Source organism: Haemaphysalis longicornis, unplaced genomic scaffold (genome assembly GCF_048455015.1).
Source record: "Haemaphysalis longicornis isolate Haplotype H1 unplaced genomic scaffold, Haemaphysalis longicornis Haplotype H1 scaffold_278, whole genome shotgun sequence".
Classification (NCBI taxonomy): Eukaryota; Metazoa; Arthropoda; class Arachnida; order Ixodida; family Ixodidae; genus Haemaphysalis; species Haemaphysalis longicornis.
This window is the reverse complement of record NW_027526327.1, coordinates 36,952-64,337: the sequence shown is the minus strand read 5'-3', so window position 1 is coordinate 64,337 and position 27,386 is coordinate 36,952. Positions and strand designations below refer to the sequence as shown.

Here is a 27,386-nt window from a genome sequence, read left to right as displayed (position 1 = left end):
AGAAGCCCATAGATGTGTTTGCGGTAACTTGCTCTGGGTAAACTAAGGGCTAAGAGTGCGCTTCAGCTGTGTTGTTATGAAGCAAGCCGATAACGTGTACGCTTGGCAAAATTAAAACAGAAGAAACTTGAGGTACGTGATGGTCTAAGTAAATAATCAGAAAGAGCAAGTCCCCAGTTTGTACTTCAGGGTATTTTTTATGCGATCAGCTCTTTGTGGTGCTTTCTGGTGCCCTACACAGTCTGTTGCCCAACTTTGTAAGAAACTTCTCCAAACGGCGTCTGTTGCTCTGGCAGCACGCGCTGTGATGTTATGCACCAAGTGCTGCTTCATCTGTGCTTTAAAAGAACAAAGACAAAACAAAGACAAAATACAACTTCGGTTATTATGCAAACTGTTTTGCTCCATGACAATTGATTCCAATTTTATTGAAAAGTTAGAACCAATAGAGTAGATGCTAAAAAGCAGTCGTGCCCACCAGCTATTTTTCGGCGACGTCGGTGTGACGTCCCAGAGCCTTATTTGTACAACTGGCGGTTGCCAACTAAAGCTCTTACCAAGAAACAAGACTGAGCCATTGTAGTGGGGCCTCTACCCTCAATTTCATCACACCACGTGCCATGCAAATGTGCTATTAATACACTGATAACTGTTCTAGTGCTGGCCTGTACTGCATTACTGCTGCCTATAACAAGTCACTGTAGCGCAAAATTTGTGTTTTTAAATGTATCTTGCATTTTTTTACTAAAAACGTGCTTCGTGGCTGGTATCTGGTATGCGGGGAATTCCCGGTCATTCACAGAGAGTACGCGGGTGCGCAACGCAGACCATCAGAATCCGAAGTGAAGTTTGAAGCCTGCAAATGAAAATTGTAGCGTACTTAAAGGGCAAATACTGCTGCGATATGTGTCACAAAGTGAATACCTCGGTGTTGGCCTTCGAAACGTTCTACTGGCGTTGCAACGTTAAGCTACAGCTCAAAGTTTCAGCAAACAACGGTAGCATAATCACCCTGTTAATTCATTTTTTTTGTCCTGCTTCATGTCAAAAATTTTACATGCGTTGCACTCTTTTCGAAAATAAACAGTTGTACTGTGAAATACTGGAGCAGTGTTCATTGCGCGATTCATTTAAAAGTGCATAATATAAGGGCGTTCACTGGACACCAATCCGTAGCTATCGTTTGTGTACATGAAGAATGGCAGTGAAATATTCATTGATGATGCATGGCGCTAGCACTGACGCACAACGCCTCAGCATGCGATTACGAATCAGAGCGGGTCTATTCGCAAAGAGGCTTGAATTCACGTCTAGGAGTAGTTCTTGCTCGATGTCTTTTTGCAGTTAATTCCCTCATTTTTGAGCCTCTGGAGTATCGGGCCGTAGATGTCTTGAGAAAATGGCAGTACCATTCCCTTGGCCTGAATCTCACCTGCGAAAGAAGTAAGACAGTCACTTGCAGTGAGAATGACTGCGGGAGATCGATGACCTTTTTCACTTCATTTGAGCACATTTCAAGCATTTTATGTTAAAAATGCACGATTGGCCAGTATGACTGTAGAAAGGGAAAGGTTTCATTCTATAGCAGCGTTGAAAAGGCTGGGTCTGAAAAGGAGCATCGGAGGTTGTGCTTGTACACTTAGGATGCTTAGATTGAAGTCAACAGAAAGCAATTAATACTTTCAGGAAACATGGAAGTCTTTGTACCAAGAAAAAACTAATTTCTGGAGGTTTTTGCATTTGTTAGCATCTCCGTGCGCGAGAATTGCCTGCTCAAATCAGGCCAGGTTGGGTTTTAACAGGACAAAGATACACATAGCAGAGACAACTGCTATGAGGTGCAGTGAGTGACATAGACGCTACTCACCCTGCAAGATCATCTTTGCGGCAATGGCAGCAGTGTAGCCAACAGTTTTCGCCATAGCCGAGTAACCATTGGGGTCACCGTAAGCAACCATGTCGATGTTCCTCATTTCCTGCAGAAAATTGTTTGCAACGAACGAACAATTGTTTGCAACGAACACAGCACTTCGTTACAGCATACTATGCTTACTAGAAATTAGACATCGATCCCTAGAAAAGCCAATGCATATTATGCGCCTGCTCACCTTCTTCCCATTGGGCCACTCAATGCCAATGTCGTGTCTCATAATGACTACGTCCCTCTCGCCAGGCTCTGCAATGAATAGACAAGCTCCAATACATCTTGCTCCCTTGAAGCGTTGCTTAAACAAATTTGTTTACCATATGCTAGCCTGTTGGAAAGGTGAAAGATGAGCGTTTGCAAGGGAGTGTTTTTCTTCTCTATAGGGGTGTCGTCGATGAGGCCCAGACTGAAAGAAGAAAGTTGCGGCGCTAGTTTCGACTGAAGTATTCTGGAAATGCTGGAAGCTGTCTACCCCATACAAGGGAAAAGAACGTTAACAGCTCGTCTTGCAAAAGCTGGTCACATTAACTTTACAGTCGGCTGTGCGCACTTCGCAAGCCTTTCAATGAAACGGATACGTACACAGTTGTTGCTTTACTTTCCGTGGGCCAGATGTGGGAGGGAAAGAGATTGATGGTTAATTTCATGATTGATTGCCAGACGTGTAACGCGCCTCATTTATTTGCATTTCAAGATGAAGAATGGCTTTATGAATTCCTCATTTAACAAAATAGGGCTCCTTCTTTGTGCACTTCTAACATGCAGGTTTAGTTGGGGAAAGAATGGCCAAATTTTTTCTGATGTGACCAGAATGATTGGCATTTATAAAGAAACCTTGAACCTTTACGCTGTGATAATACAGGTACCTATTTTTTCCACGGAAAATTGCACAACGGTAGGTAGACAGCAGGGTGCAGAAAAAGGGCACGTACTTTTCAATGGCTTTTGTCCTGAACTCGCACTTGTCGACCCTTTCGTAGATGAGATTCTTGATGTTGGATGTAGCCAGGTTGTCCCGTTGGCCTAGCAGCGTCGTCATAAACTGGCGCTGCGCCAGCAAGACAACACGAGGAACGTCAGGAAGCAGTTAGTGAAATTTGTTACAAAAATGTTCATTACACGCACACTGCGCCAAAGGGTACGCGCTAACACTCAGGGTTGCGTACACTGCTTGGCAGACGTCGTGGCATAGCGAGCGCGACGTAGCCCGAGTCAGGGGTGCCTACTATTCACCTTTTCATCCGCTAATCTGTAATAAGATCGGGACACGTTCTGGGGTGTGTTGTGCATGCGCAGTTACACTTTCCTGTCGACTGCGCCAATCATAAAGCCGCTAGCACAGCCCACTAATGGCAGCTCCCAGGGCGAAGAAGTTAAAAGGGTCTATAGCTCCCGAATGTTCGGAGTGTGATACTTTTGAAGCTTTCTTAGTGGGGCGTCCTGTCAAAAAAAAAAAAAAAACCTAAGGCATTTCCCCATAGACCGGTTGGTCGACCATTTAGCTTTGATAAGATTTCTGTACAGATGGAGCGTGCGTGAAACCGGGCTCCCATTGTGTCAAACGGTTACTTTAATATCGCGAAAACGGAACGCCTCTAGATGGGACAATGCACGCATGGATCATGAATGAGTACAACAGTATACATCTATCAGATAAATCACGTGTCGCTACACAGTTAAAGTACAAAAGATCGCCACATGAGTTCATTCTTCGTTTGCGATGTGGTGCATTGAAGGTTTGACGATCGATTGGGCGCACTTTCAGCGGATGCTTTGACGCACTTTTGACGCATGCATATGCAGTTTTGATGTCAGAAAGCTTTCGAGCTTCTCTCAACTTTCTTAAGAAAGGGATGGTAAAGCTTTTTACCCTTTTCTCTATACACAGGCAAATGAGTTGCCAGTTTGTAGTTGAATCGTAGCATCTTATTGCTTCCTGTTTCTTTTAGCGACATTGCGTTGCCTAGAGTCACTTTGAGTGCATGTCTCGCACAGGGTAAGGTTTCCTATTGTCCGGCGTAGTTGCCGCATAATAATGCCGTTTCCCGGGGGCGAAGGCATGCCGTGTGGAGCCTTGTATCATTGTACGGTGGCCAGAGTACCGGTGATCATCAGTTTCGCCCGCACAGAATATCAAGGTGCATGTCCAGCATGCAGGCAAAGATTTATCGCATTCAGTCGCACTGCGCCAGTCTCCCAGTGTCACCTGACGAATCGAATTGGCTATACTTCGGTTTCGTCTTGCAAGCCTCCGTCTCTAGAGCGTGTGTACAATGGTACGCTTAGCTGTTGAACAGGTTGCACAACACCTTTAAGTTTTTACGGCGGATCCCTAACACCGAAGTCTTGTCATTATGGCATCTGTATCACAAGAGCTCGAATGAGTTCCATCGGCGGCACGCGACGAAAGAATAGCCTCCGTGCATGTATGTATGGCTGCGGGAATCACCAAACTCTTCCTTTGGTATTTATGGTATAAGCGGTGTTTGATGTATACGCCGGTATATACGACATCACTGCCATCATAGATGCCGCAAATTGCCTATAAAAACATGCCTCATCAAATGTGCCACCTATTACTCGAATGGGTGAACAGAACCGCAGTCCTGGGCCGAGCTATAAACTTCTCGTGTTTTCGTGTCAGTCGCTTAGGATATCAAGGAAGCCCGCCAATTTCCCTATAGTTGACGTCAACAGGTTTAAAATGTTGGTATCTTTAATGAACGCCATGCATCCGTTTTCTGCATGCTAACTGAGAAATAGCTTGACTACAGTTGCAAGCCGTCAACTATACTTAGATGCCACCGAACATCGCGAATAAAAACATGCCTGATCAAATGTGCCACATATTACTCGAATGGGTGATCATAACCGCAGTCCTGGGCCAAGCTATAAACTTCTCTTGTTTTCGTGTTAGTCGCTTAAGATATCTAGGAAGCCCGCCAATTTCCCTACAGTTGACGTCAACAGGTTTTGAATGTTGCTATCTTTAATGGACGCTATGCATCCGTTTTCGGCATGCTAACGCAGAAACAGCTTGACTAAAGTTGCAAGCCGTCGACTATAAGGTACCTCTGGAAGCTCTCAGCTCTGAAAAAAATGTGTACAGTTTTGTACAAATCGGGACACGCGAGCACATGTGAAGAGCCCAGCACAAGGTGGGGGTAGCCGTACGCACCCAAGTAATTTCAGGTCCCTTGGGATCTAAGCTGGGATGCCGTTTGTCTTCAAGAAGGCCAAGAAGTTGAAGCCCTTTCATGGCGCTCGAGAATCCCTAAAGAACAAATGTGATGGACATGTAAATTCGTTGCTAAAAATACGCGGTCAGCTACCGTGTTTGTCAGAATTTTCTCGGCCACGCTAAATGTTCTTGAGAACAAAGAATTCAAAGCAAAAGCTCAAGGTTTAACTGTGGCCACAATATTTCATGACAGCAAAAAATAAACGTGTTTTCTCCAGATTTCTGGCACCAAAATTTTTACCCTCGCGCGAGAGGCGAGCTTGTACTTTGAAAATTTCCGGCCTAGAAAATTTTGACAAAGACTGTACGTAACAAGACTATTCCGTTTACAAACAATCTTGATTCTGTGAGCTCAGGAAGCGAATATACGCATCTCGCAGTGAAGTTAATTCTTGTGCAGGGAAAATGCTCTAACCATTGCACCTTGGATAATATCCCGGCTTGAATCTGTCTCGTTTAATGCCATTTTTGGTAGATTACTTTTGGTACCCTATGCGCACAAAACTTTCTAAGAATGTAGAGGTGAAAGCCTGGTTGCACCTTATCTTGGTCTGCTGTTGAACTTTCTGTTCAAAATTGCGGCCGCGGCCGTCACCACTTCACCGGCCCCCTGGACAGCACCATCCGAAGCTTGTTCCGCTCGCTCGCCATCGCCAGGAGCCTCCTGTCCGCACCCGTGAGTAGCTTCACCTCTCAAGGTGGCTCCCATTGCACGTAGGGCAGCAGCCTACCGTAGCTAGGTGTCGAGTTGGACTAGTTGGTGCACTTGCATCTTGGGCAACAGCGCGAAATAACAGGGACACGAAGACTGAAGTGAACAGGACAAGCGCTTGCCTTGCTCACTTCTGTCTTTGCATCTCTGTCATTTCGCGCTGTTCCCAATTGTGATAGAAGCAGCCTACCCTACTTCGGCATTGCTGTTTCTCTTTCCCTGCGGGTGCCTCACGATTTTGTGTGCCTCACAACACGGAGCTTCAGCCATTGAGATCTAAAGCTTTCGTCTTAATAGCCACTTCCAGCTTCGTGAAATCTGTAAATCGGTTCGGCGAGATCTGGCGCAAACATTATGGCGCATTAATTGGTACATAACGATCTGCCCCCCGGAAACGCCATTCAAAAACAACGGTTGTAAACTCATTTACAGGCCGAACAGCGGGCGTGTGGCATTTGTTACCTTGTATCTCAGCGTGCCACGGAACACAGTGTGCGCATTGCTGATTCCGTAGGTGGTCTTGTAAGGGAGGGAGTCCTGGTTCGGATAGCCCTCCAGGTTGAAGCCTGGCAGGAACGACACCTCGCGAGCGTTGTCGAACAGGCTACCGGCTGGAATTGTTACTTCCTGTGCAGGTAGAATATGTTAGCCATGGTGCATATTACAGAATTGACGCAAGAAAGATGGCGCAGAATAGAACAGGTTAGCTCGCGCGCTTAGTTGTGAGGCGTATAGTGAGAATGATCGAAACGTTTCTTCACTATAGGCAAAGCAAAAATTTTATGAGCCTCCACAGGCTATAGCCTGGGAAGGCTATATTCAATGTAGCATTTTATAGAGGTCTGTTTATAGGTGTTATCATGGTTAAACTTTGATAAGATTGAAATATGTCCTGGAATATGCTGCCACGCACAGATAATACAGTTGAATGTGCCAGTTAGTGTGTCACGAGAACAGACTGGAACAATTGCTGCTTCTATACACAGGTTCAAAAGGTTTGCCAGGCTCCGCAGGATTGATGTGACGGCTGTATTGCAAGCTGTGTCCAGAATCAAATTATGAAATTATAAAAAAATGTGGGTTGATGCGCTGTGTTGTACAATGCGATGATAAATTAATTTTGGTTTTTCTTGATCGATCAGTTAAATTTAGAAAACATCGGAGAAATTAATTTCTACGTGTTGCCATTTTGACCGCGCTGGATCAGGTAATCGCATTGCTATCAGGCCTTCATCACTGCCTGGGGCAGGTTCAGCAGTACTTGGAGGTATTTCATCGTCGTCATTTAGCTCGCAATTGATTGTACTATGGCGACACAAAGTCACTTTAATGAAATCTAAGGTTTGACGAAAACTCGTGTGGTCGGGTGAAAGATACGTAGTTAAATAGTTACATGATACACAGACACATAGGCGCATTGAACAAGGCTTCCGTATGGAAGCCGAAACGTCTTTTTAGCCTTTTTAACTAAATCTTTGGTCGGCGATAACCAGTTACGTCAACTATGTACAAAGTAAATTTTCTCTGTATGCGATGTCTGCCTACTACTCTTGGATCATGGGTGATTTAGCAATTCGTATGTTTGCAACAGCTAATCAGCAACAGCTAATCAGTGCTTACCTTGTCATTTTCAAAATACCGAGCAGGCTGCATGCAGTTTACGAAGGCTGTCCGTGGGTTCCAGCTGCACGGTTAGGGAAGGTAATACGGTCACACCCCTCAACTGACAGAGCAACTGACAATGCAAGACAATGCAATGCTGACAGAAAGCCTTTAATGGGGCCTAATGCAAGGCTGTTGAAGAGCTTTAACAGGATGGAAAGTTGGGCGAGTTGGTGTTGACTCATCTTGAAAACAGGCGCGGAAAGACGTTGATGAAGAAACAGGGCACAGAACACAGGGCAACGCGCTACTAGCAACTGGCAACATTTATTAAGAAAGAGGAATGTATAGGGCAAATCAACCGACATAACCCAACTGATTAAGAATTACACAGAGATTATCAATAAAAATTACCACAGACATAAAAAATACAACCTATAATGTGCTATCACCGCACGTGTCGTCCCAGAAACGCCAACTTTGAGTCTTGCAGACTGACTGAATGGATGACTCCCGCACATCGACCCCTCCCGGCTGATATTCCAAGCTTCCATAATACCTCCCTTTGTGTCCTGCCCCTGTGCCTAAACAACACGGTTGTTGTTTTTTTCGAAAACTGGTTAACACTCCTCAGTGTGAAGCCAGGTGCGTTTAAGGCCTGCCCACCAGCGAACTGTGATGTTCCCTGTGATGTCCGCGCCTGTTTTCAATATGACGAAGAGCCTTGAATTTTTTGTCTTCTACTCTACTTTTTGCCAGCTAGTTTCGCGACTTGTTCTTTTGTCTACCAGAGCTCCCACGCTGCGGCTACGATGTGTGAAGGACCCCATGGGAATCGTTCCAGCGTGGCCGTTGCCGAAAGAGTGGAATAATGTGGCGTGTATCTTGGAGCTACGAGAAAGGCAACGTAAATATGAGGAAACAGTGGGCCTAACCATTTCTGGTGTTAGGAAAGCCGGAAGGCAGACGAAGGCAGCCGGAAGGTTCTCCTGTAAATACCAGTTTATAAATGCATGGCTCGGCAACCAACCCTTTCGCACCAACAAACACATGGCTTGCGAGTTGCAACTCGCTCGCAAGTCACTGTCAGATTTTAGGTTGCTCACAACAGCTGGCTCACCTAATAACTTCCTGTGTCACAAACTTCTTGTAGTGCTACTGAAAGTGTGATGCATGCAGAGGGGTTGTCAACATTGCGCAGAGCGAAATATTCCCAGGCGCCCATTCTGCTTCGATCTTGTGTGAACTCATGCTGAGGGAATGGCTGACTGCATAGAAACATTATCGATGTATAAGCGCGCCTCACCAATGAGTGCCACCATGTCTCCTTTCACAATTCCAGCTTTACGTTAGCCAACACCCCCACGAAGTTCTTGAAGCACAGAGTAATTTATTCGTGCGGGCTGAGATTACTCGAGTCAGTGCATTGACAAAAGGCGGAACTTTTTCTTCTAGGTAAAGTGTTGTATTCCGTTCTCTGGCACATTTGCCAAACCATTTCAGACTGCAACAATGACTTAACGCCGATATTTGCAATGCCAATTAGCCCTCAGCTATGCTTACCTGATCTTGTAGCGAAGCGGGTTGTTTGCGTGCTCGGGCGCTGGCAGCCCGCCACAGTAGGACACGAAGGAGAGGATCTGTATTAAAAAGAAGGACGGCCACCTCGAAGAGAAAATACACGTTTGATGCCTTCAAAAGACCGCCCCGTTCCAGTTACAATGAAGACAATTTTACCGCAAACTTGAAAGAATAAGACTAGGTAATAAGGAAAACCGATATGGTAGTGGCGATTAACCAGCCACGTTTCACCCAGCCCTGTCCAAGAGTTTTTTGTATGATCGAAGGCCACTGACCAAAACTACTGCCAAGAAATATGACTGTGTGATTTTAGGGCTGCCTTTAGTTCCATTAGGTTATACAACTGTTATGTTAACGTGTAATTTACTCACAGAGAACTTCTTTTCAGTCACGATGCTGGGCAACACCAATTTTGAAAACATTTCATTATTTTTATCTTTTTCTAAAAATGTTTTTCGGACTTGCACTTGAGCTTTATTTTGTTTTCAGTGGTCCAAGCTTCAAGTGCTGCGAGGGGGCTGGGCATGTAAATTACTCGCCTTTCCATCCTTTTGGCGCACTTCGTCGAAACATTCCATGGCCAGGAGGTGGTCGATGCCAGGATCAAGGCCGACTTCGTTCATCACTGTGATGTTTGCGTCGACAGCCCTGTATACGTCATTGGGTAATGGCGCATGTGTAAGGTTACAGAAATATCATTTATTTCCACCTAGTCAGAAAAAATGTTTAGGTTTTGATCACAGCTGTGGCAGCGTCCGTCTTCGCCAAGTGTGCATTTCTGGCGTTTCTTGGTGAATGCTGGATATATCTGCTTCCGCATTCACATGGTGTTGGTCTCGCATCTGCTGTAGCTCAGTAACGGCGAAGAGGCGGCGCGCCGTATTGACCGTCCTGATTTGGAAAATTGATGGTGTAAAGTTGTAACGTCTGGAAGCCTCAAACGTCAATCCGCTGTCACATGGCAGAAAGAAACACGCGATGGGTTTTGCGGGGTTGCGGATTATTTTAATGCAGTCTCTGCCGACTAGAAAGTAACTTTGTGTGATCACTCCAAACAAGCGACGAATAGAAATTTTCGATCTGCAATTTGGTCGGACTGCACGTGCCTGGCCAGGAACTGTCATGGCGCGTTTCGTCTAGACACACCAGGTGGCGCTGCCGTTCTAAGGTGGTCATTTTGCAAAGATGGCCGTCCGTTCTTCTACAGATAAAATACTTTTAATTGCAACTCTAAATCATCAGGTAAGTGCCATCACAGTTCTTGCTGTTGAGCGAAACAGACCGCAAGATGCGAGTGCGAACAATAGTGTGGTTTGTTCAGGAAGAATGTTTAGAGGTATTCCTTTATCGCCCCAACACTTTGCATAGAGTCAAAATATTCGAGAAATGATGTAGTAATGTCTACGCCCAAAAGACAATGCTGCGACAAGATGATTGTGGTTAACTTCCCAGCTGAGAATTTGGCCATAAAACAGCTGGCCCCTGCTATTTTTCTCGTGGAAAGAGCCTATGAAAGAAACAATGTAGGCAAAATAACATGATATCACTGCTGCCACTAAAAGATTATTTGACATGTTTACAGTTGATTTGCTACTTTAATAACAATGCCAGCAATTTCGTGTGTAGAGCTGAGAGAATCGCAAATTTAGTAATTACTGAGTGAATTTCCTCCATTCAACGCTTTGCAAAAGTGCCTACCAGCACTTACCTTAATCAGGTACACTTTGAATCATTCATCGTAGGAGTACGGACTGCGGTACTCACGCGCCGTGCAGTTCTTTCATTTCGGGTGTGAGGTAGCTGGCGGTCACCATGTTCGTCGCATGCTTGATGCAATGGCGGGCGATCGTCGGATGGAGTGGTTTTGGAAGCATGCTGTGGGGAAAATGTCAGGGTTCTCCATATTCTTGCGGCGTCCTAAAATGAGGAAGTCTACAAAGGTTCGAACTTCGAGGATTGCACTTCGAGGAATTAGATGACCTTGGACACTTCAACACGCACTGAAACTTCCTAGACATTGTAGTTCCTTCTTTTGCGCAAAACCAAGCATTTGGGCATCCCCTTATTGTTTCAAGCGCAGCTTTCGTATTTTATTTCCGATATGAGCCCTCTCTAGCGATTCTTAGAAAGATAATTTTCACAGATTTTGTTCCGGAACTTGAATTTAACTAGCGCTAATTTGAAACTAAGATTTGCCATCATTGTAGCCCACAGTGTGACCGAGCACGTGATCGCTTTTGGACGTCCCAGCGGGCGCGTTAGAAGTATACAAGGCAGCCCAGAAACCAGAGCAGTTTGTTACCGCTTCCTTGAGCCTGGACGCAAAGCACGATGCTTTATAAAGGTTACGAGAAACGAGGTGGTCGCGACAAAAACAGCCTTGGAAAAAATAACTCGGGAACCAACTGCCCGAACTATAAAGTAGAAAAAAATAGGTCTAAGGATCGACTAGACTCACGTATTGTGAGTGAATAAATTAAAGTATTCTGACGGGCTAGTTTGTCTGACATGATGGAAATAAAATTTGCGCTACAAAGACGGGACGATAGAAGAGGACACGCTGTGTGGTGTGTCCTCTTCTGTCGTCCTGTTCTTGAGGAGCAAATTTTATTCCCATCAGAGTAAATAAAGTTGCACGGGTGCCAACTATTCCTTCCTTTTTGTTGAAGAGCTAATTGAGCTTTAATTTATTAATTGAGCTTTATTTTTAATTGAGCTACAAGAGGCAATGCGATATGTGATATTAACGCCGAATAACGAATCGAAAATGCAAATTGGTCTTTGTTATTGCGTTCGTCCTTTTACAAGGATACTGCCGTTAGTTGGGAACTCGTTTTCGGGTTTATAATTAAAAAAAAATTGACAGGGTAGAAAAAAAGATAAGGAGGTCAAAATCTTGAACATGAGAGCAATTTGGTTTCAAAAAACTTTATTTATGAATCGAAAGTTTATGTCCATTGAGAATAACCTACATTTGCAGCAATTTGCACACTCACGACCCCGACGCCTTCAACATATAGCTAATGTAACTAAAAACTTACTAGAGCTTGAAAATGAGCTTAACAGCTCGCCAATCGCTAATCTCTACAAGTGTTTTGCGCAAGTCATCTTCGTCGTGAAACGACTGAGCTTCTTGAATTTGTTATTTAAAAATAACATAAGTGGGGCATCTACTCAAAGCCGGTGGGAGCGCATCCAGCATTTTTCCGTCATGAATTCAGTAATGTTCTAGTTGTGTTCGTCTAAACGGCACAGTTGAATCTCACTTGCAATGAAGTTTGCTCAGGCTGTCACTAATGAAAACGACTATTTAAATCATTCAAATTCAATTTTGGGACGTTCCACGCGCCCTGCGCTATGCTGGAGAGTGTCACAGCGGAGGGCCCACGGATTAACTTGAATCACCTGTGGACCTTTAACGTGCGCCGAAATCTTAAAGTACGGTCGTTTTGGTTTTTCGTGTCCCAGAAAAGCGGCCGCCGCGGTCGGGGGCGAACCTGCGTCGTTAGGCTTAGCAGCGCAACGCCGTAGCCCCTGGGCCACCGTGACGGGTCAAGGGATTCGGCGTGGCTGAACTTTCTGTATGGCCGTCTCATACAGCTTTCATAATAATGCGAATCGATCTGTAGGCACGCAAAAACTTATCTTTGAAGACCGAACATTTCCCCCGTAACAATACAATAAATTGGGGTATCGCCTTAGTAACTTTTTTTTCCCAGAGCAGGACACAGCCCCAGTACGCCGAGTGTAGTCCAGTCTTGGGCAGTAATTAGTTACAAGTAACGCGTTAATGGTAATCAGTTATTTTTGCGGTAACTTGTAACTGTAACTAGTTACTTTTGAGATAGAGGAACTTGTAGCAGTAACACTGTTACTTTTTACGCTGTAACTGCAACAGGAAATACCGTTACAGTTACGTCCATTTTTTTTTAAAGAAAAATTTTCTAACAGCAGCACTCGTTGAAAGCCGTACAGTTAGCGCTTTCCAGTTATTCAGACTTTTTTCTTTCCCATATCCTTACTATATACCTTCCATCTCTTCACAACACGGCTACCCTGGCGGTTTAGGACAGGAGTTTGCTATGACGATTATCTTCCCTGCAGAAAAGCGAGGCCGAAGGTTGGTCCTAAAGGTGTTTTTGGAACTTTTCGGTCATCTTGCGTGGAGTGGAGACAAGAAAAAGAAAGCGACTGAAGAAAGAGACTGAAAGAGACCGAAAGAGAGGTAACCTCTTGGATGTTAACTTTGAGGAACAACTCGATGAAGTTTTAATGAGCTTATTTGCATCAACTCGTGCACCAACAAAACAGTTAGTGCAACAAAATGAGGTGTACACAACGATTAAAACAGTTAGTGCAACAAAATGAGGTGTACACAACGATTGGTGGAGTTGGGATTGAGTGTGCACCCTTTTGGGTTCCCGTCATCAAGGGTTTTACCTTGTGCAATTTCAACTACCCGCCTGCGTTCGTGCGTTTCTTTTAAATAAACTCTACCATTTCATTTGGGATCTATACTTAGTGTTATAAACAGTAACGGAAAAGTAACGACGTTACTTTTACACATTAAGTTACCTTTGGAAACTCTGTAACTGTAACTGTAACTCTGTTACTTTTTGCTTCAGTAACATTCCACTTTGTGAAGGGTAATGGCCTGCAGAGTTGTTTATGGGGGATCGGTTGGCCACCAACACCCGCTCAAATCGCACCGACGCACCGGGGTAGCGTTCACCGGGATTGTAGCCAAGCCGATGTCTTGCGTTTTCCGCCTCGCGGCATTCGGGGTTTCGACGGGCATCTCACTTACGGTTGGCGCCGCGGCCCGATCGTTATCGGTGGCCTCCTTATGCTGCATTCGCTACGGCTTCACTGTGCAGCCCCGAATGTGAGAAAGCCAGCTTACAGAGGTCACGCCTACACAAATCTCCTTACAGTCTGCCTCACTTCTAAACACGAATGCACTGCAATTTGCCGGGAAGATTTTTTGGGGGGTAACATACCGTATTTACTCGCGTAATGATCACACTTATTTGCCCAAAAATTTGATGAAAATTTAGGGGCGCGTTCATTACGCGGGGAAAATTTTTCGCGAACTTTTGAGCACAGAAGACGCAAGCAAGTTGCGGGTCAGAGTTTTGACAATAGGTCTCATGAACATAATAAAAATAATAAAAAACATAATAAAAACTCGGCACACCGCCGCCAGCCGCTTTGCAAAGTGACGCAAAATGCAGTGTTTTCATGAATTACGGAATGCGCCGGAACGAGTTTGCTGCGAGGTGACAACAGGGCAACTAAAAAGTGGCTGGACGGTGCGGGACATCAAAACAGACATGGGGGCCGACGCAGCAAGCTGAGCGCATTTTTTTCTTCGTCGACATTATGTGCATTTAGTGAGAGTTTCTTCCTCATCAATATTGAGCGCATGCCTGCCGATATCGCTAATATAAGCAAGCGTGCGGCAATAACGTAGCCATGTCTGTTTTGCAAGGGAAGGAAACAGAGGTGAGCACGATCATCATCAGCTAGGCTTGGCACACATGTGACATACTGCTGCGGCAAGTTCAGGGTGCGTTCATTGCACGGGAAATTAAGAAAATCGAACTTCGACGACAAACTTCAAGGGTGCGATTATTACGCGAGTGCGATCATTATGCGAGTAAATACGGTACTACGTCTTAAATCAAGGTATGAAGTGGCGAAGGGGAAGACATAGCCGAAGGGAGAAAGTGCGTCGAAGTGAGGAGGGAGCGGCTTTCCCCGTACGGGCGCAAAACTCGTGGCGGCGTGGTTGCTGCATATCTGGGTATGCGTACCTGACCACTAAATCGGCGCCCTTGACAAGGTTCTCCACGACGTCCGGAGCCTCCACGACGTCCACGACCACGGACTCCGTGTTGGGTGACTTCATTGCCAACGCCTCGCCCTCCTTTTGCAAAAGTGTACCTGCAGTCGTGTGATAATTCTACTGTTGCGCTTGAACGTCCGAAGGCAGCTGTGAAAATTTTTATCTACATCGTCATAATCATCATCACTCATGTTGCCAACTGCGACAATTTTTTTCCTTCGCCTAAAGAACTGCACCTGCAGATGCACGAGTTTGAATGCCATACATAGGTAAAGGTCGCTTATAAGTACAGTCCCAGTCCCGAACGGGCACTGTATCATCAGGCGGTATGCATGCTGCGCCTGGTCCTACAGTGTTTGAAGGGCCGAAATGTAAGGGAGTCGTGGTGATCAGACGCATATAGTATTGTGCTGCTAGGACGGAGCAATTGCCGGCTCTCCCTGCAAGGCTACGTCCGCCTGTTCACTAACAATTCACTCGCTGACTCACTCATTGACTCACTCATTCACCACCATCGTCTACCTGTTGATGCCCAATATAAGACACAAGCCCCACAACCCCTGCATTATTCGTTTTCTGGGAACGCCAATCTATTAGACAAACTCAGGTATTGACTTCATCATCATCACCAGCCTATCTACGCCCACTGCAGGTCAAAGGTCTCTCCCATTATTCTCCAATTATGTGCTGCCTGGGACCAATTTATCCACGCAAATTTCTGAATCTCATCTGCCCATCTAACTTTCTGCCGCCCCCTGCAACGCTTGCCTTCTCTAGGGATCCACGCTGTTACCCTTAATGACCAGGTATAAGACATCAGTGTCCCTTTAATACCAGGCTATAGTGCACGATTTTGTCGTCGTCTTTCCCGCAAAAGCTCACGTGCCGCAGCTCAAGCAACAGATAATGCAATAGCGTACCAATAATGACGTGCACAGAGTCGTCCCTTGTCATGTACTCGACCAGAGGCGCGGACACGTAGCCCGCTCCAAGCACCAGCACTTTCTTCATCTTCGCGGCCGCCTTCTTCGACAGAGCACACCACAGCGCGACAATCCCTCTGCCTCGGTAAAACCTGAGTTCTTGAATCCGCGAAGACTTGTCTCCCCCCGTTTTCCTTCTTCCTCTCGGAAGTGCTAGAAAGATAAGAACGGAGAGCCCTGTTTAGATAGCCGTTATTTGCGGTACACTGACCTTTTCCGAGGCAAGCTGCGAGAAAAATATCAAGAGGCGGCCGTTATAAGGGCGATTCATTTTCAACCGCTGAAATTCGCCTCTTTTTCTGATTGAAATTTCTCTGTAGGTCATACCTTAATTATCGACATCAATTTAAACCATTAAATAGCTTTTAATCCGAAAAAGAGATAATCACAAACGGTGTGCCGTAAGTTTCAGTATAAGGTCCTGTTCTCTTTCTGTGTACATAAATGATGTAGCCGATGAAGTACCTTGTACGACGGACATTATATAGTACAGCCGATAGCATAAATTTTGAGGCAGCCGAAGGGTCAAGGCTACAAAGCCGATGGCAAAAACTTTGGGGCAGTGAAAGTGCCAATGGCGGAGATGTTCTGGTAGCCAAAATGCCAAGGCGTAAATTTTGAAGCAGCCAAAGTGACGAGGCTATATACGAGGCAGCCCCTGACAAATATTTTTGACAACGAAAGTATCGAGGCTATAGTACAGACGACGCCGGAAATCTTGGTTCAGTGAAAGTGACAATAGTTTATGCGATGGCGGTACTTTGGGAGTAGCAAAAATGCCACGGCTATTGGCGGTGAGATGCTTGAGTGCGCCCCCTGGCCCCAGACGTCAGTTTAGGGACTCGCACCGCTGTTTTCTGCGGGATACGGCCCGTTCGTCACATGGCGTTTCGTCATAGGCCGGTTCGTAATAGGCCGTTTCGTCATAGGCCGGTTCGACAAATGGGAAAGTTCGTCATAGGTGCACAAAACGAATGCCCACGTGCTTTCTTTTTTGTACGCACGTGGGTCTCAGCGAAGTAGGTAGGATGGTTCGACTCAAAAGAAAGAAGCGAGGCACACGCTTTCTTTTCTTTTTTTCTCTCTTTTCGGCCGTACATCTGGGAAAGTTCAGCGAAGAATGCAAGCCAGAGTGGGCAAGTAGAGTGACCTGGGTTGATCAAATATATAGATACAATTTCAACATCCCTAGACAGAAAAGTGGTTGATTTGATTGATTTTAGGGTTTAACGCACCGACGCAACGCAGGCGATGAGGCGCGCCGTATGCGCCGCAGGCGATGAGGCTCCGGATTACCTTTCATCACCTTTGGATCTTTAACTTGCGCTGAAATCTCGTACGCACGGGCGTTTTTGCTTTTCGCCTCCACCAGAAAAGCGGCCGCCGCGGCCGGGAATCGAACCCGCGTCCTCGTTCTCAGCAGCGCAACGCCTTAGCCACTGATCCACCGCAGCGGGTTAGACAGAAAATGGAGGCAGGGAGGTAGCCTAATGTTCTGGGAAGACGGGCTACAAAGAAGAGCCCCCCCCCCCCCTTTCTTCCCGTTTCAGTGTTGCAGCCGGCTTGGTCACCCTCTATGCGAACAGGCCCACTCGTCACAGCCGATTCGTCATGGTAAAACTGATCAAAGAGGCATCTGGTTCTAAGTGGTCCCACAACAGGGAAAGTGGTAGCACCGACTTTCGTTTTTGGAAATTTCGTCTGGCAGTTTCATTTTTGGCGGATGTCGAGAAGGAGGTGGGGTAGGGGGGGGGGGAGTTTGTCAGAGGCATTAACCCTGCTAGTTCGTACCAGGTTGACCCTTTTCAGTTCGTGGGTTAACCTTTCCTTTTGATTTAACACCCTGTCTCTTTCTTATCTTACTGCTTCAAAAAAAGGTACAGTAGAAAACTTCTCAACTCCACATGCTGCTGAAAAAGGATTGTGAGGACCACGTGGTTTGCGAGAACCACATGTGCAAATTGGTTAGAATTGCACTTTCTCAGTCAGCAGCCATTGCGTGACATGTGCAAACGATAATGAGTGATGCCTTATCACCGCTCACATCTAAAAAGAAAACACTGCAAATTTTGTTTTACCGTTCCTGTGACAAACTTTCCTAAGTGACAAACTGGCCTGGACTAAATAAGCAGCGTCTTGCAGGGTTGGGTTAACAGAAGTAAATTAACAACGTTAATTTTTGATATCTACTACCGACATTGGGTTTTACGCTCTGATGCTCCGCCTCGGTTTAGCGTTCGTTTCCGCGAACGGTGGCGCAAACAAAACTCTCGAAAGCGAAAACATAACTGACGAAATTACGATATTTAAGCTGAAATGTTAAAAGAATGCCTGGACAGCCCGTGCACCGAAATGTCCGCACCGGGACGTCTGTGCACCGAAATATACCCCAGGACATCTCGGTGCGGTCCGCACCGAAATGTCCAGACCCAATCATAACGATGACAGGTAGAACTTCCGCGAAACCTGCATTATTCCGGATGTGCAGGGCGTTATGTGGTTTGCCATTTCCCGTCATTTTTATATTTTTCTTATTTTATAGTTTTTCAAAATTTCGTTGAACCAATTATACCCATTTGCACTATTATAACGATTACATGTGAAACTTTCGCGAAATCTGCATCATTGTGGAAATGCTGGACGGTATACGGTTGGCCATTTTCGGTAATTTTGTAAAAAATTTTCATTCTTTGTGTAATCCACATCCACTAAAAAACAATCAATTATTCGAAATTGTCTCCTGATTACTCGGATTAAAATTTTTAATCGATGCCCAGCCTTGCATCCATCCATCGGTATATACATCGTCCATTGATTCATCCATCAAACCGGCCGTCCGTCCATTCTGTCTGTCTACTTAGTTTCCTTTGCTAGATATTATCCTCCAGAGGCATTCACTTCTGGCATATATATATATATATATATATATATATATATATATATATATATATATATATATATATATATATATATATATATATATATATATATATATGAATATTAAAGCATCCCATCTCTTCCTCTACCCTTTAGCTAAAACCTGAAGCGACAAACTCAAAACCGCAACAAAGTTCGCATCTGGCTAACACGAAGGGAAACACGGCGGCTAGAGCACGGGACCATTTTTTCCGAGATTATCACTGGTACAATTTTTTCCGTTTGTACCGACGCGTGACTGGAACAAGAATCTTCCAATGGCCTTTAGGTCACGCCTTGATTCGGTGTAGGTGATTTCGGTGCAGGACGTCTCGATGCGGACCATTCGATGCACGTAATGTCCCAATAATTATCTTAACATTTTAGCTTTCATATCTTAATTTTGTCAGGCGATATGATTTTACGTTCGAGACTTGAGTGTGGGCTTTCCAAAACTTACTATTGTTCAACTTTTTAAAGTTTTGTTATTCAAATGAACATCCCCAATACTTTATTCTCAGTGTTACTGAAGCGCTTTGAAGTCCATTCCGAACTTTCCTCTCCCGACCCCTCAACGAAACCAAGCTGGCAAGCAGAAAACGCCGCATGCGGTTCATGCTAAACCACGTCATGTTCCTTTTTGATTATGTAATTCTGGCTCCTGATGCCATAACAAAGAAGTTCTTTCAAGATTAGCTACCGAAAAGCGCTGCCTTTTAAAATTCGTTGAAAAAAAAGCGCGTTGTGCGTGTGATTTGGGCACCACACACATCATCCCTCTGCGCAAGTACACCCAGCAACCTAAGCCAGCTGCGAGCTGCATGAACCGCACGCCGAGTTTCTCCACGCGATTCGTGCGCGGCATTTTCACGGCCGCGTCGACAATTTCGTGCCTGCGGTGGCTCCTTTCCTGCACGAGCAAGTGCGTTTGTGTCTTAAGTAGCATTTTAAGATTTTAATAAGCGGTAAAAGCGACCGTTGGAGCTACCGCACTACTTTGCGACCGGTGCTGCCGCCATGTTGCCGGCGCCTGCCGCTCGGCACACACCGTGCCGGGAAAACGTTTCATGCGGATCACGCTTTCGTCGCCCGGCCCCGAAGTGGTTTTCTCTGACTGGTACTACTTGATTAAAAAATTCCCTGACAATTTCCTGACTTTTCCCGGTGGCTCAAAATTCCCTGACTTTACCCTGTTTTCCCGGCCGCTAGACACCCTGTTAGATAACCACCACGCCACCTTTAAAGCTTTTGGCGTTCCTGAAACGGTAGACTGCCGGCACTCATCAATAAGGAAAGTGCATAGAGTTGGAAAATGCAATGTGTCGAAACAATGTTTATAACACGTTTCACATTCAAGCGGTGACAACGGCGACGATGTTTTGTGGAGCTTAACTAGCGCGGTATCCCTCAACGGCCGCTGATTATTGCATTTCTAGACAAAATCCGCAAGCAGAGGGAAATATGCCACTGCCGCCAGGGACCGCTGTGTTCGATCTAGGGGCGATGCCTGATATCTGATTTCGATTAACTCAAAGGGTGCCGGCTTGTTACTCTCTTGCTTTTACTTAGAATTTTCCGTGTGTTACTCATGAATAAACCACATGTATGTAACAACACAAACGATTTTTTGTCACTTTATGGTCACCGCCCCCCAAAAAATTACGATAATTTTTTTCTCGAAATAGATTCAGCCGAAGAATTTAAATCAGCAATAACAAAAGTGGACCCGGGGGGTCGCACTTGGCGAAAAAAATTCGACCCTAAAAGGGTTAAGGAGCCATGAAGACAAAACAAAAGTGTTTTATTCGAAAGATTGGGTGTTTCATAGTACCCCAAGCGCTCTCCCGGAAGCAAACGATGCTTTATTCACTGAGAAATAAGGCAATTTAAGCCAAAATTTGAAATCTCCCGCTAAATTGCACATTTCGTGACGTGAACAATGGCGTCATACGAGCCGGTTCATGAAAGAGATACTTATATGCGGGAATCAAACAGGAACCGGAACTCGTGCCAAAACAGAGACGGCGGCCATTTTAAAAATACCAGTAAAACCTAGTGCACCCGCAGCCCTAGTCATGGAATCGCCTGATCCGGAGAACAAAACTCTCGCCGAGGAGCTCGGGCTTGCATTAAACAACCTCACACCACTTGAACGCTCAATGCTTCTAAGCGCACGAGCGGCAGGAGTTGTGGGATACACGGATGGACCTGAAAGCGACTATTCCGCGATATCCACAACAAACGAACGCCCAGCCGTCGGCACCGTTGCCTCGTCAGCCCCGTCGCGACGGACGAATACAGACTGGTACGTATCTGCCGTATTTTCATTACGGTTAATAGTCAGTTTCAGTAGCAGTATCGCTTATGCCAGTTGGCCGGTGTCGTGTATGGTCTCATTCGCGTGATCTCTCTGCTCCGACCAGAAAGACACGAGCGTAGGTGCGCGGTGTGTACGGTATTTTTTTTTTTTTTTTCCAAGCTCAGAGCGCTTTGACGGCGATTTCTATTTCTACCTACTTTTACCTTTGCGGGTTGGCGATATGACGCCAACTTCCTGTCAAGGGATTAAGATACCAAGCAAGGTCGCGGCTGTGCGTGCTGGAACGGTTCGTTGGCCCCGAAGAGCCTCGAACCCGAAAATTCGTTGTCGCGACGGCGAGATGTCCAGCTCGGCCGGTAGTAGTTTCGTACGCATTGGCGTGCATGTTTGCGTGTTCGTTCGGAACTTCAACCGTTTACTCTACCGTTCTTAGTGTCATCAGAGTCCTTCAATGCTTTTCTGGTCACGAAACTCCGGCCGAAGTTTCATTCAGGGACAAAAGCTGCCACTAGGATCGCCCCTGTTAACGTGAAGGCTTCGCCGGCGGGCGACGACGCTTGCGGGCCGGCGGTTTCTCCGTCGGCAACGCGCCTACTTTCATCTGCTCTTCATTTCCACCGGTAAAAACGCGAGCGAAGTGCGCATGTTTTTGAGTCAGTTGTTGTCGCGTAGCTCAGCTGTGAAATTGAGGCAAGACCACGGGTGTTACTGAGGCGTATATGTTGCAGTGTTCGTTCGCTGCGGCAGGCACCGCTACGTTCTCGCCTTGAGAAGGCGGACATCTGACGTTTTCAATTTTTGACTAGCCTTTGCAGCCGCCTGCATGATTTGAGTTAACTAGCTCCAGAATTAAATGTGTATTCAGCCCTGGGCGACATGCTGCGCTGAGCAAATAGGTGTGCAAACATACAGCACGTTGGGTTAGCGCTGTGTTTGCGCTATTTTATAGCGCGCTAATAATGCAAAAAAATATTCGAGATTCGGAAAGTGAGCGTGGACAGCTGGAAAAAAAACGCTCACAAAATGGAAGCAGCATAATTGCGCGCGGAGGGGCCAGGGTAGGAGTAAATGCTACAGCCTTGAGCGACTTTCTCGGCGGTCCTCATAGGCATAGGGTGTCAACAGATAAAAATTCGCCCGCTCAGTGCCTGTCACACCCCTCCCACCCAAACGGCAAGTTAAAAAACATTGATTGATTGATTATGAGGTTTAACGTGCCGACGCTACACCGGCAATGGGGCGCGCGCCGTAGTGTAGCGCTCCGGATTAATTTTAACCACTCAGGTATCTTAAACTTGCGCCGAAATCTCGAACACACAAGCGTTTTCTCTTTTCGCCTCCATCAGAAAAGCGGCTGGGAACCCGCGTCCTTGGGCTTATCAGCACTAAGGAGGCAAACGCGGCGGTCAAGTTAAAAATATATATATATACAGGCAAAAATAGCCATGCTCCGCCTTCAAAATTCAAAATGTCTTATTGGATAACCAAAATCACAGTAGCTGCAGTCCCATCGTTGTTCAGCGCCTAAACGCGACGACATTTTGCAGACGGATTTTCTCGTTGTGAGCGCGACCGTGGCTTGGGCTTCGTAAAATACGCCGGCAGGTTTTCAAATATCCGGGGTATGGCATCGACGCGGAGCTTGAGCTGCTCGCGCTGCAGAAGCAGAGATTGCCCACTTATTTCGAACTCATCGGCTCGAATAATGTCCGTAGAGTCGAAATGTTTCTCTCACACACGAACGGCCTTCGGCTCGAAGCTGAAAGCGTCCGTCTCCTGTCGTGCAATGGCTCGCTTCCACCTGTGGCGTTGTTCGCGGTCGCTTGGGAGGCAGAATAGCGAAGCCTTTTCCGTTGTACTCCGATATCCAGAGCGGCAAACAGGTACACAGCACGTCAGAGGCATGGTAGTTCACATAGTTTGCCCTTCGTGATTACTGTAGAAAGCTATATCACACAACACACACCAGCAAGCTCGCGCTCCAACGCACTGCAAATGCGGCCGCCGCCGTTCAAGCCGCCTTCACCGGACTCGTAGCGTCACCGCGCGGGAGCTTTGGTCCCCATATGAAGCTCTCCCATAGCGTTACGGAGAAGTTTCGTGACCAGAAAAGCATTGAAGGACTCTGGTGTCATAAAAGGAATGTGCAATATGTTTCACGGGCATATAGCTCACTATGCAAACTGGTCAGCCCTGCCTAACTTGCGTTTGCTAGCATTCTAGTATGACATCATAGGTTCTGTTGCGGGAAATAAGCTGGTAGGTCGCATCGTCATTCCTTTTTTTCGCTAATTATGTAGCTTATGTGAGCGAAGTTTGCATTAAAAGTGGTGTCAGTATGGTTCTAACGAGGCAATCTTTCGCATGAACCAAACTTGTGTTTTCTCTTTATGGCTCCTTTAAGCACGCTGCATTCCCCTTCCGAGATTTTCTGTCACGGCTGTTGCTGTGGCATTCTGTGTAGGTTCTACTTAAAAATAATGAGCAATCGCACTTACAGTGGCACTGATAAGAGGATTGGCCTTCGGAAGGGGGCACTCATCGGATACCAGCCTCCTCGGTAGGGAGGTGCCACTTGCATTGGTGCCCATTGAAAGCTGAAAGACGACTGCTGCAGCTCGCCACATCAGCCTATTCAAAATTTCCCCCTATTATAATGAAAGAAGGCGAGGAGAATTGTGCATCCAACAATGTCAGGAATGTCAATATGTCTGGCTGGAAGAGTTCATTGCCGATTTAGCGACCGGGCGCGAAGAAGGAGCGATTCCTGAAGAGGGGCGCCGTCGGTGCGACAGCGACGCGCGGAAGGGTGCAGCGAGCAAGCTTGTTCCTTTATGGGAGCGACACTGGGGCCAACGAGGCTGGTTCTTGTGTCCTTGGGGGCTTCTTTGGTGGCTTTTTGTTGCACAGAAAATAGATTATGGCAGCTCATGGTGCACGAATAGCTACAGCACTGCCAGGCATCCGGCCACAGAATAGACTTCGTCGGAACGGTCACCCTCGAGAAGGAAACAGAGTGTCTAGATGAGTGGTGGCACATTCAGCGAACTTCACAAAACCTTAATCGCTACCATAAAACTCTCACCTTTGTGTACACGCAGGGGCCGAGCATCGCAGCGAGGGGCTTTGCGAGACCTAACGCGCTGAAAGGCTATCACAGGCTGCTCCAGCGTGACCACAGTCTCTTGGTTACAGTTGAAGAGAGAAAAATAAGTAAAAGGACGCATGGGTTCGTGTAGAATCTGAAGCAGCCAGGTGCATTAACCGCAACACTAACTTGACACCCCAACAGAATGGAACAAATAGCCCCACACGTGACTGCACATGCATAGAGCAGGTGCACTGAGAGAGCTAGCTGGAGCTTCACGTGAAATGCAGGCACTTTGCACGTTGGGGAGGTCTGCGTCAAAAGACTAAGAAACGAAAGTGAAGGAAGAGGCCCAAACAGCACAGCAGAGGAGGAGTCTGACAATTGCCGGGGCTGTCGCCTTCAAATCACATGGGCACATTTAGGCACACAAGGAACCCCTTATTTTTTTTGTTAACGATAAAAACACTAATTTTCATACAGTGCATCACAAAAGTCCCAGCCGGGCTTTCGGTATCAAAATCTGTGCACGATTTGACGTCCAGGTATTGATTTTAGATGATTACTCTCCGGAAGGCTGGCCTTTATGGGAAAGAAGGGGTTGTAGGTGGTGGGGAAGCAGGGATTAAGCGGAAAGTATCCCCTGTGCACAGATTTTGTGACCGTGAAAAATCACAGGGAAAGGGAAGGGGGAACTGACTGCTGCTTTCGGATAGGTGCCATAAAAAAAAAAGGAGGTAATGAGGACTGTACTCTCGCTTACAAGTCGAACTAGAAACTTTCAAGCATGTCAAAAGAAGTTACATCAGAATAAAATTTCTCGAAGGAAGAACTGAAAAAAAAAAGAGGGCCGTTTTTTTTTCTCAAATTTGCAAAAAAATTGCTCAGGGATGCTCTCTTTTTATTGTGTTGAAGGAGCCATGAAGACAAAATGCAAGTTGGGTTATTAGAAAGACTGCTTAGTCCCGATAACAATGATACCAATATCATCGCAATCTTCGAACAAATAACGGAGATATTAAAGAAAACGTGTGAAGCAGTCGCGACCCCCTAGCCAATTTCCCGCAACTTTTCTATGACGTCACGGAACCTTGTTTGTGCGATTGGCGGCCGCCTAACTGACCTGTCGCGACGACGACACATGACTGGACGTCTGTAATGGGGCCTCTAGTTCCATTTGACCGCATCACTTGAATGCTAACGTGCAGTTAACGCACTGAAAATTATGTTTTATTGTTGGCCCGCATGACGTCATTCTTGCTCATAACACATCACTGTGGCACAAAATTTGAAAGTTTTTAATACTTCTTGCTTTTTTTTTCGTTAAAAAAACATCTTTTGTGGCTGTAATGGAGCTGAGTGAGATACTGAATCCTAGTTCTTTCAAATTAAACGAAGTTGTATTTTCTCTTCATGGCTCCTTTAAAGGGGTACGGACGCCAATTTTTGGTGTTAATAATACTACACAGCTCACTTACTTTACTCAACAGAATAGCTCGGCTGAAATATAAGCGGACTGCAACGCGTGGAATGTACTTCAATTTGATCTGATTTGTCGCGCCAACAGAACATCACGTGGAGCAGTGCGCAGCAAATGGACATCAGCGTGACATTACTCCGTGAGAGGGAAAAGAAGTGACGTAGCTGTCTGCCTCTAACGCTCGTCGGAAACTCGTGACGTCACTTCACGCGCACGACCCGACGAGCGGCGAATGGGTGCTGCCGGAGCATTCACGAAGCAACACACGTAGCCAAGGCTACAGGCATAACTGCTGCTCAGAAAGGCAATAAAAATGAAGTTCCACATGCGGGAAAGGAGCCAATAACAAAACCCAGAACCGCAAAAGCCATCATCAGGTCTTTCATGCTAGGCCTAACGTCTTCAAGAAGCTCATCCGCTCAGTTCCTGCGGTGGGGCAGTCCAAACAACATCTTTTCTGGCCTTAGCGGTGTTTTGACGTCCACACAAAACGGTGAGGTCATTTCGTAATTCTGTCAAATGCGCCCTGCAGGCTGGAAGCATAGGAAACCAAAATGTATGATTTTCTCTCCTCTCTAGGAATCTGTCATCCTCTCCCCCAACCCCTACACCAGCAGGCGTTCCGGTGTCCACCCCTAGGTGTGACAATTTACGCCTGCTGGTGGCTTTTCCTTTCCTTTTTCTTGACAATAAATTCATTCATTCATTCATTCATTTCAGGCCGTTCAATGTAATTATCACCATATTCAAGTATTTAAAGTGCTGTTTCAACTAAATTCATTTAAAAAGGAACACGAAATTTTGGTGTCGGTACTCCTTTAATACTAACCAGTTTGAACAAAGTGACCACACCTGTTTTTTTTTCCCGAGAAACTTCCAATGTTTTATTTTTCGAACAACTTGCATCTCTACTACTTTGGAATGGCTTCAAAGAACCCCCCTTTGGTTTGCAGCTCATGAGGCAACTTGAGTATCGCCTCTTGCCTACTGTTGTGTCTTCCTTCTTGTGTTGTTCCTTGAGCTCAGGGAGGCTGTTGTGCTGTTTGGAGCCCGTTGGGGGCCTCCCCATTGTCCACTGACACCGTTCATCCCTCGATGTCGACAAAAATTCTTGCTGCACTCGTAGGCACTCACTGTTTGGCCATGCTGCCTGGGCTGGAAGAGAATGGCTTTGCTTGCTAAAGGCAATTTTATTCCCGAGAGGAGCTCACTGCTCTCACTATATATATATATATATATTTTGCTTTTTGACACCAGTGGCTAGCTTTATTATCCCAGTCACCACAAAGAGTGGCTGGTGTGGTGAACACGCCACTCTTTGGTGTTGGTGGCTGGCGAGGTGAACATGCAAGTGCAGCTAATAAGTGGTCTCATTCATACCCCTGCTGACCACTCTGGATTACCGATTCCGCTCCAAATAGCTAATAGCTGCCCACTTCAACACAAGACACTATTTCCAGAATCACATGAGGAGAAGTTTATGTTCTTACAACGAATACCACACTGCACAAAACCAACGCACTCCCGGGCAGACAGGCATACGTGAACACAGTGAACTTGCTTCACTTGTTTCGTTTTACATGTCTCAAGCATGGTCCACAAGTGCTGGGCTTTCCGGCTCAGCTGCCATGCTGTGTAAAACAGTCAAACCATGCTCACGTGTAGTGCAGGGAAATAAGGTAAAGAAG

At 46.1% G+C, this 27,386-nt stretch overlaps 2 protein-coding genes across 3 annotated transcripts in view; both read right to left on the bottom strand.

Moving 5' to 3' along the window:
- Positions 1-664: 664 nt before the first annotated feature.
- Positions 665-26,767, bottom strand: LOC144172944 (alpha-aminoadipic semialdehyde synthase, mitochondrial-like). Its single transcript, XM_077701538.1, has 14 exons — positions 26,683-26,767; positions 15,832-16,047; positions 14,880-15,009; positions 10,828-10,938; positions 9,603-9,711; positions 9,046-9,122; positions 7,501-7,564; positions 6,343-6,507; positions 5,106-5,201; positions 2,860-2,975; positions 2,245-2,333; positions 2,109-2,176; positions 1,868-1,976; positions 665-1,432 (listed from the first exon to the last, which is right to left on the bottom strand). Exons 1-14 carry the CDS (start codon positions 26,765-26,767, stop codon positions 1,311-1,313), a joined length of 1,557 nt encoding a protein of 518 aa, XP_077557664.1. The 3' UTR covers positions 665-1,310.
- Positions 26,537-27,386, bottom strand: part of LOC144172945 (uncharacterized) — a 32,145-nt gene continuing 31,295 nt past the window's right edge. For both annotated transcript variants that reach the window (XM_077701539.1, XM_077701540.1), the window contains exon 8: positions 26,537-26,853. The gene's annotated coding sequence lies outside the window, so the exon portion shown is untranslated. The remainder of the gene's footprint in view (positions 26,854-27,386) is intronic.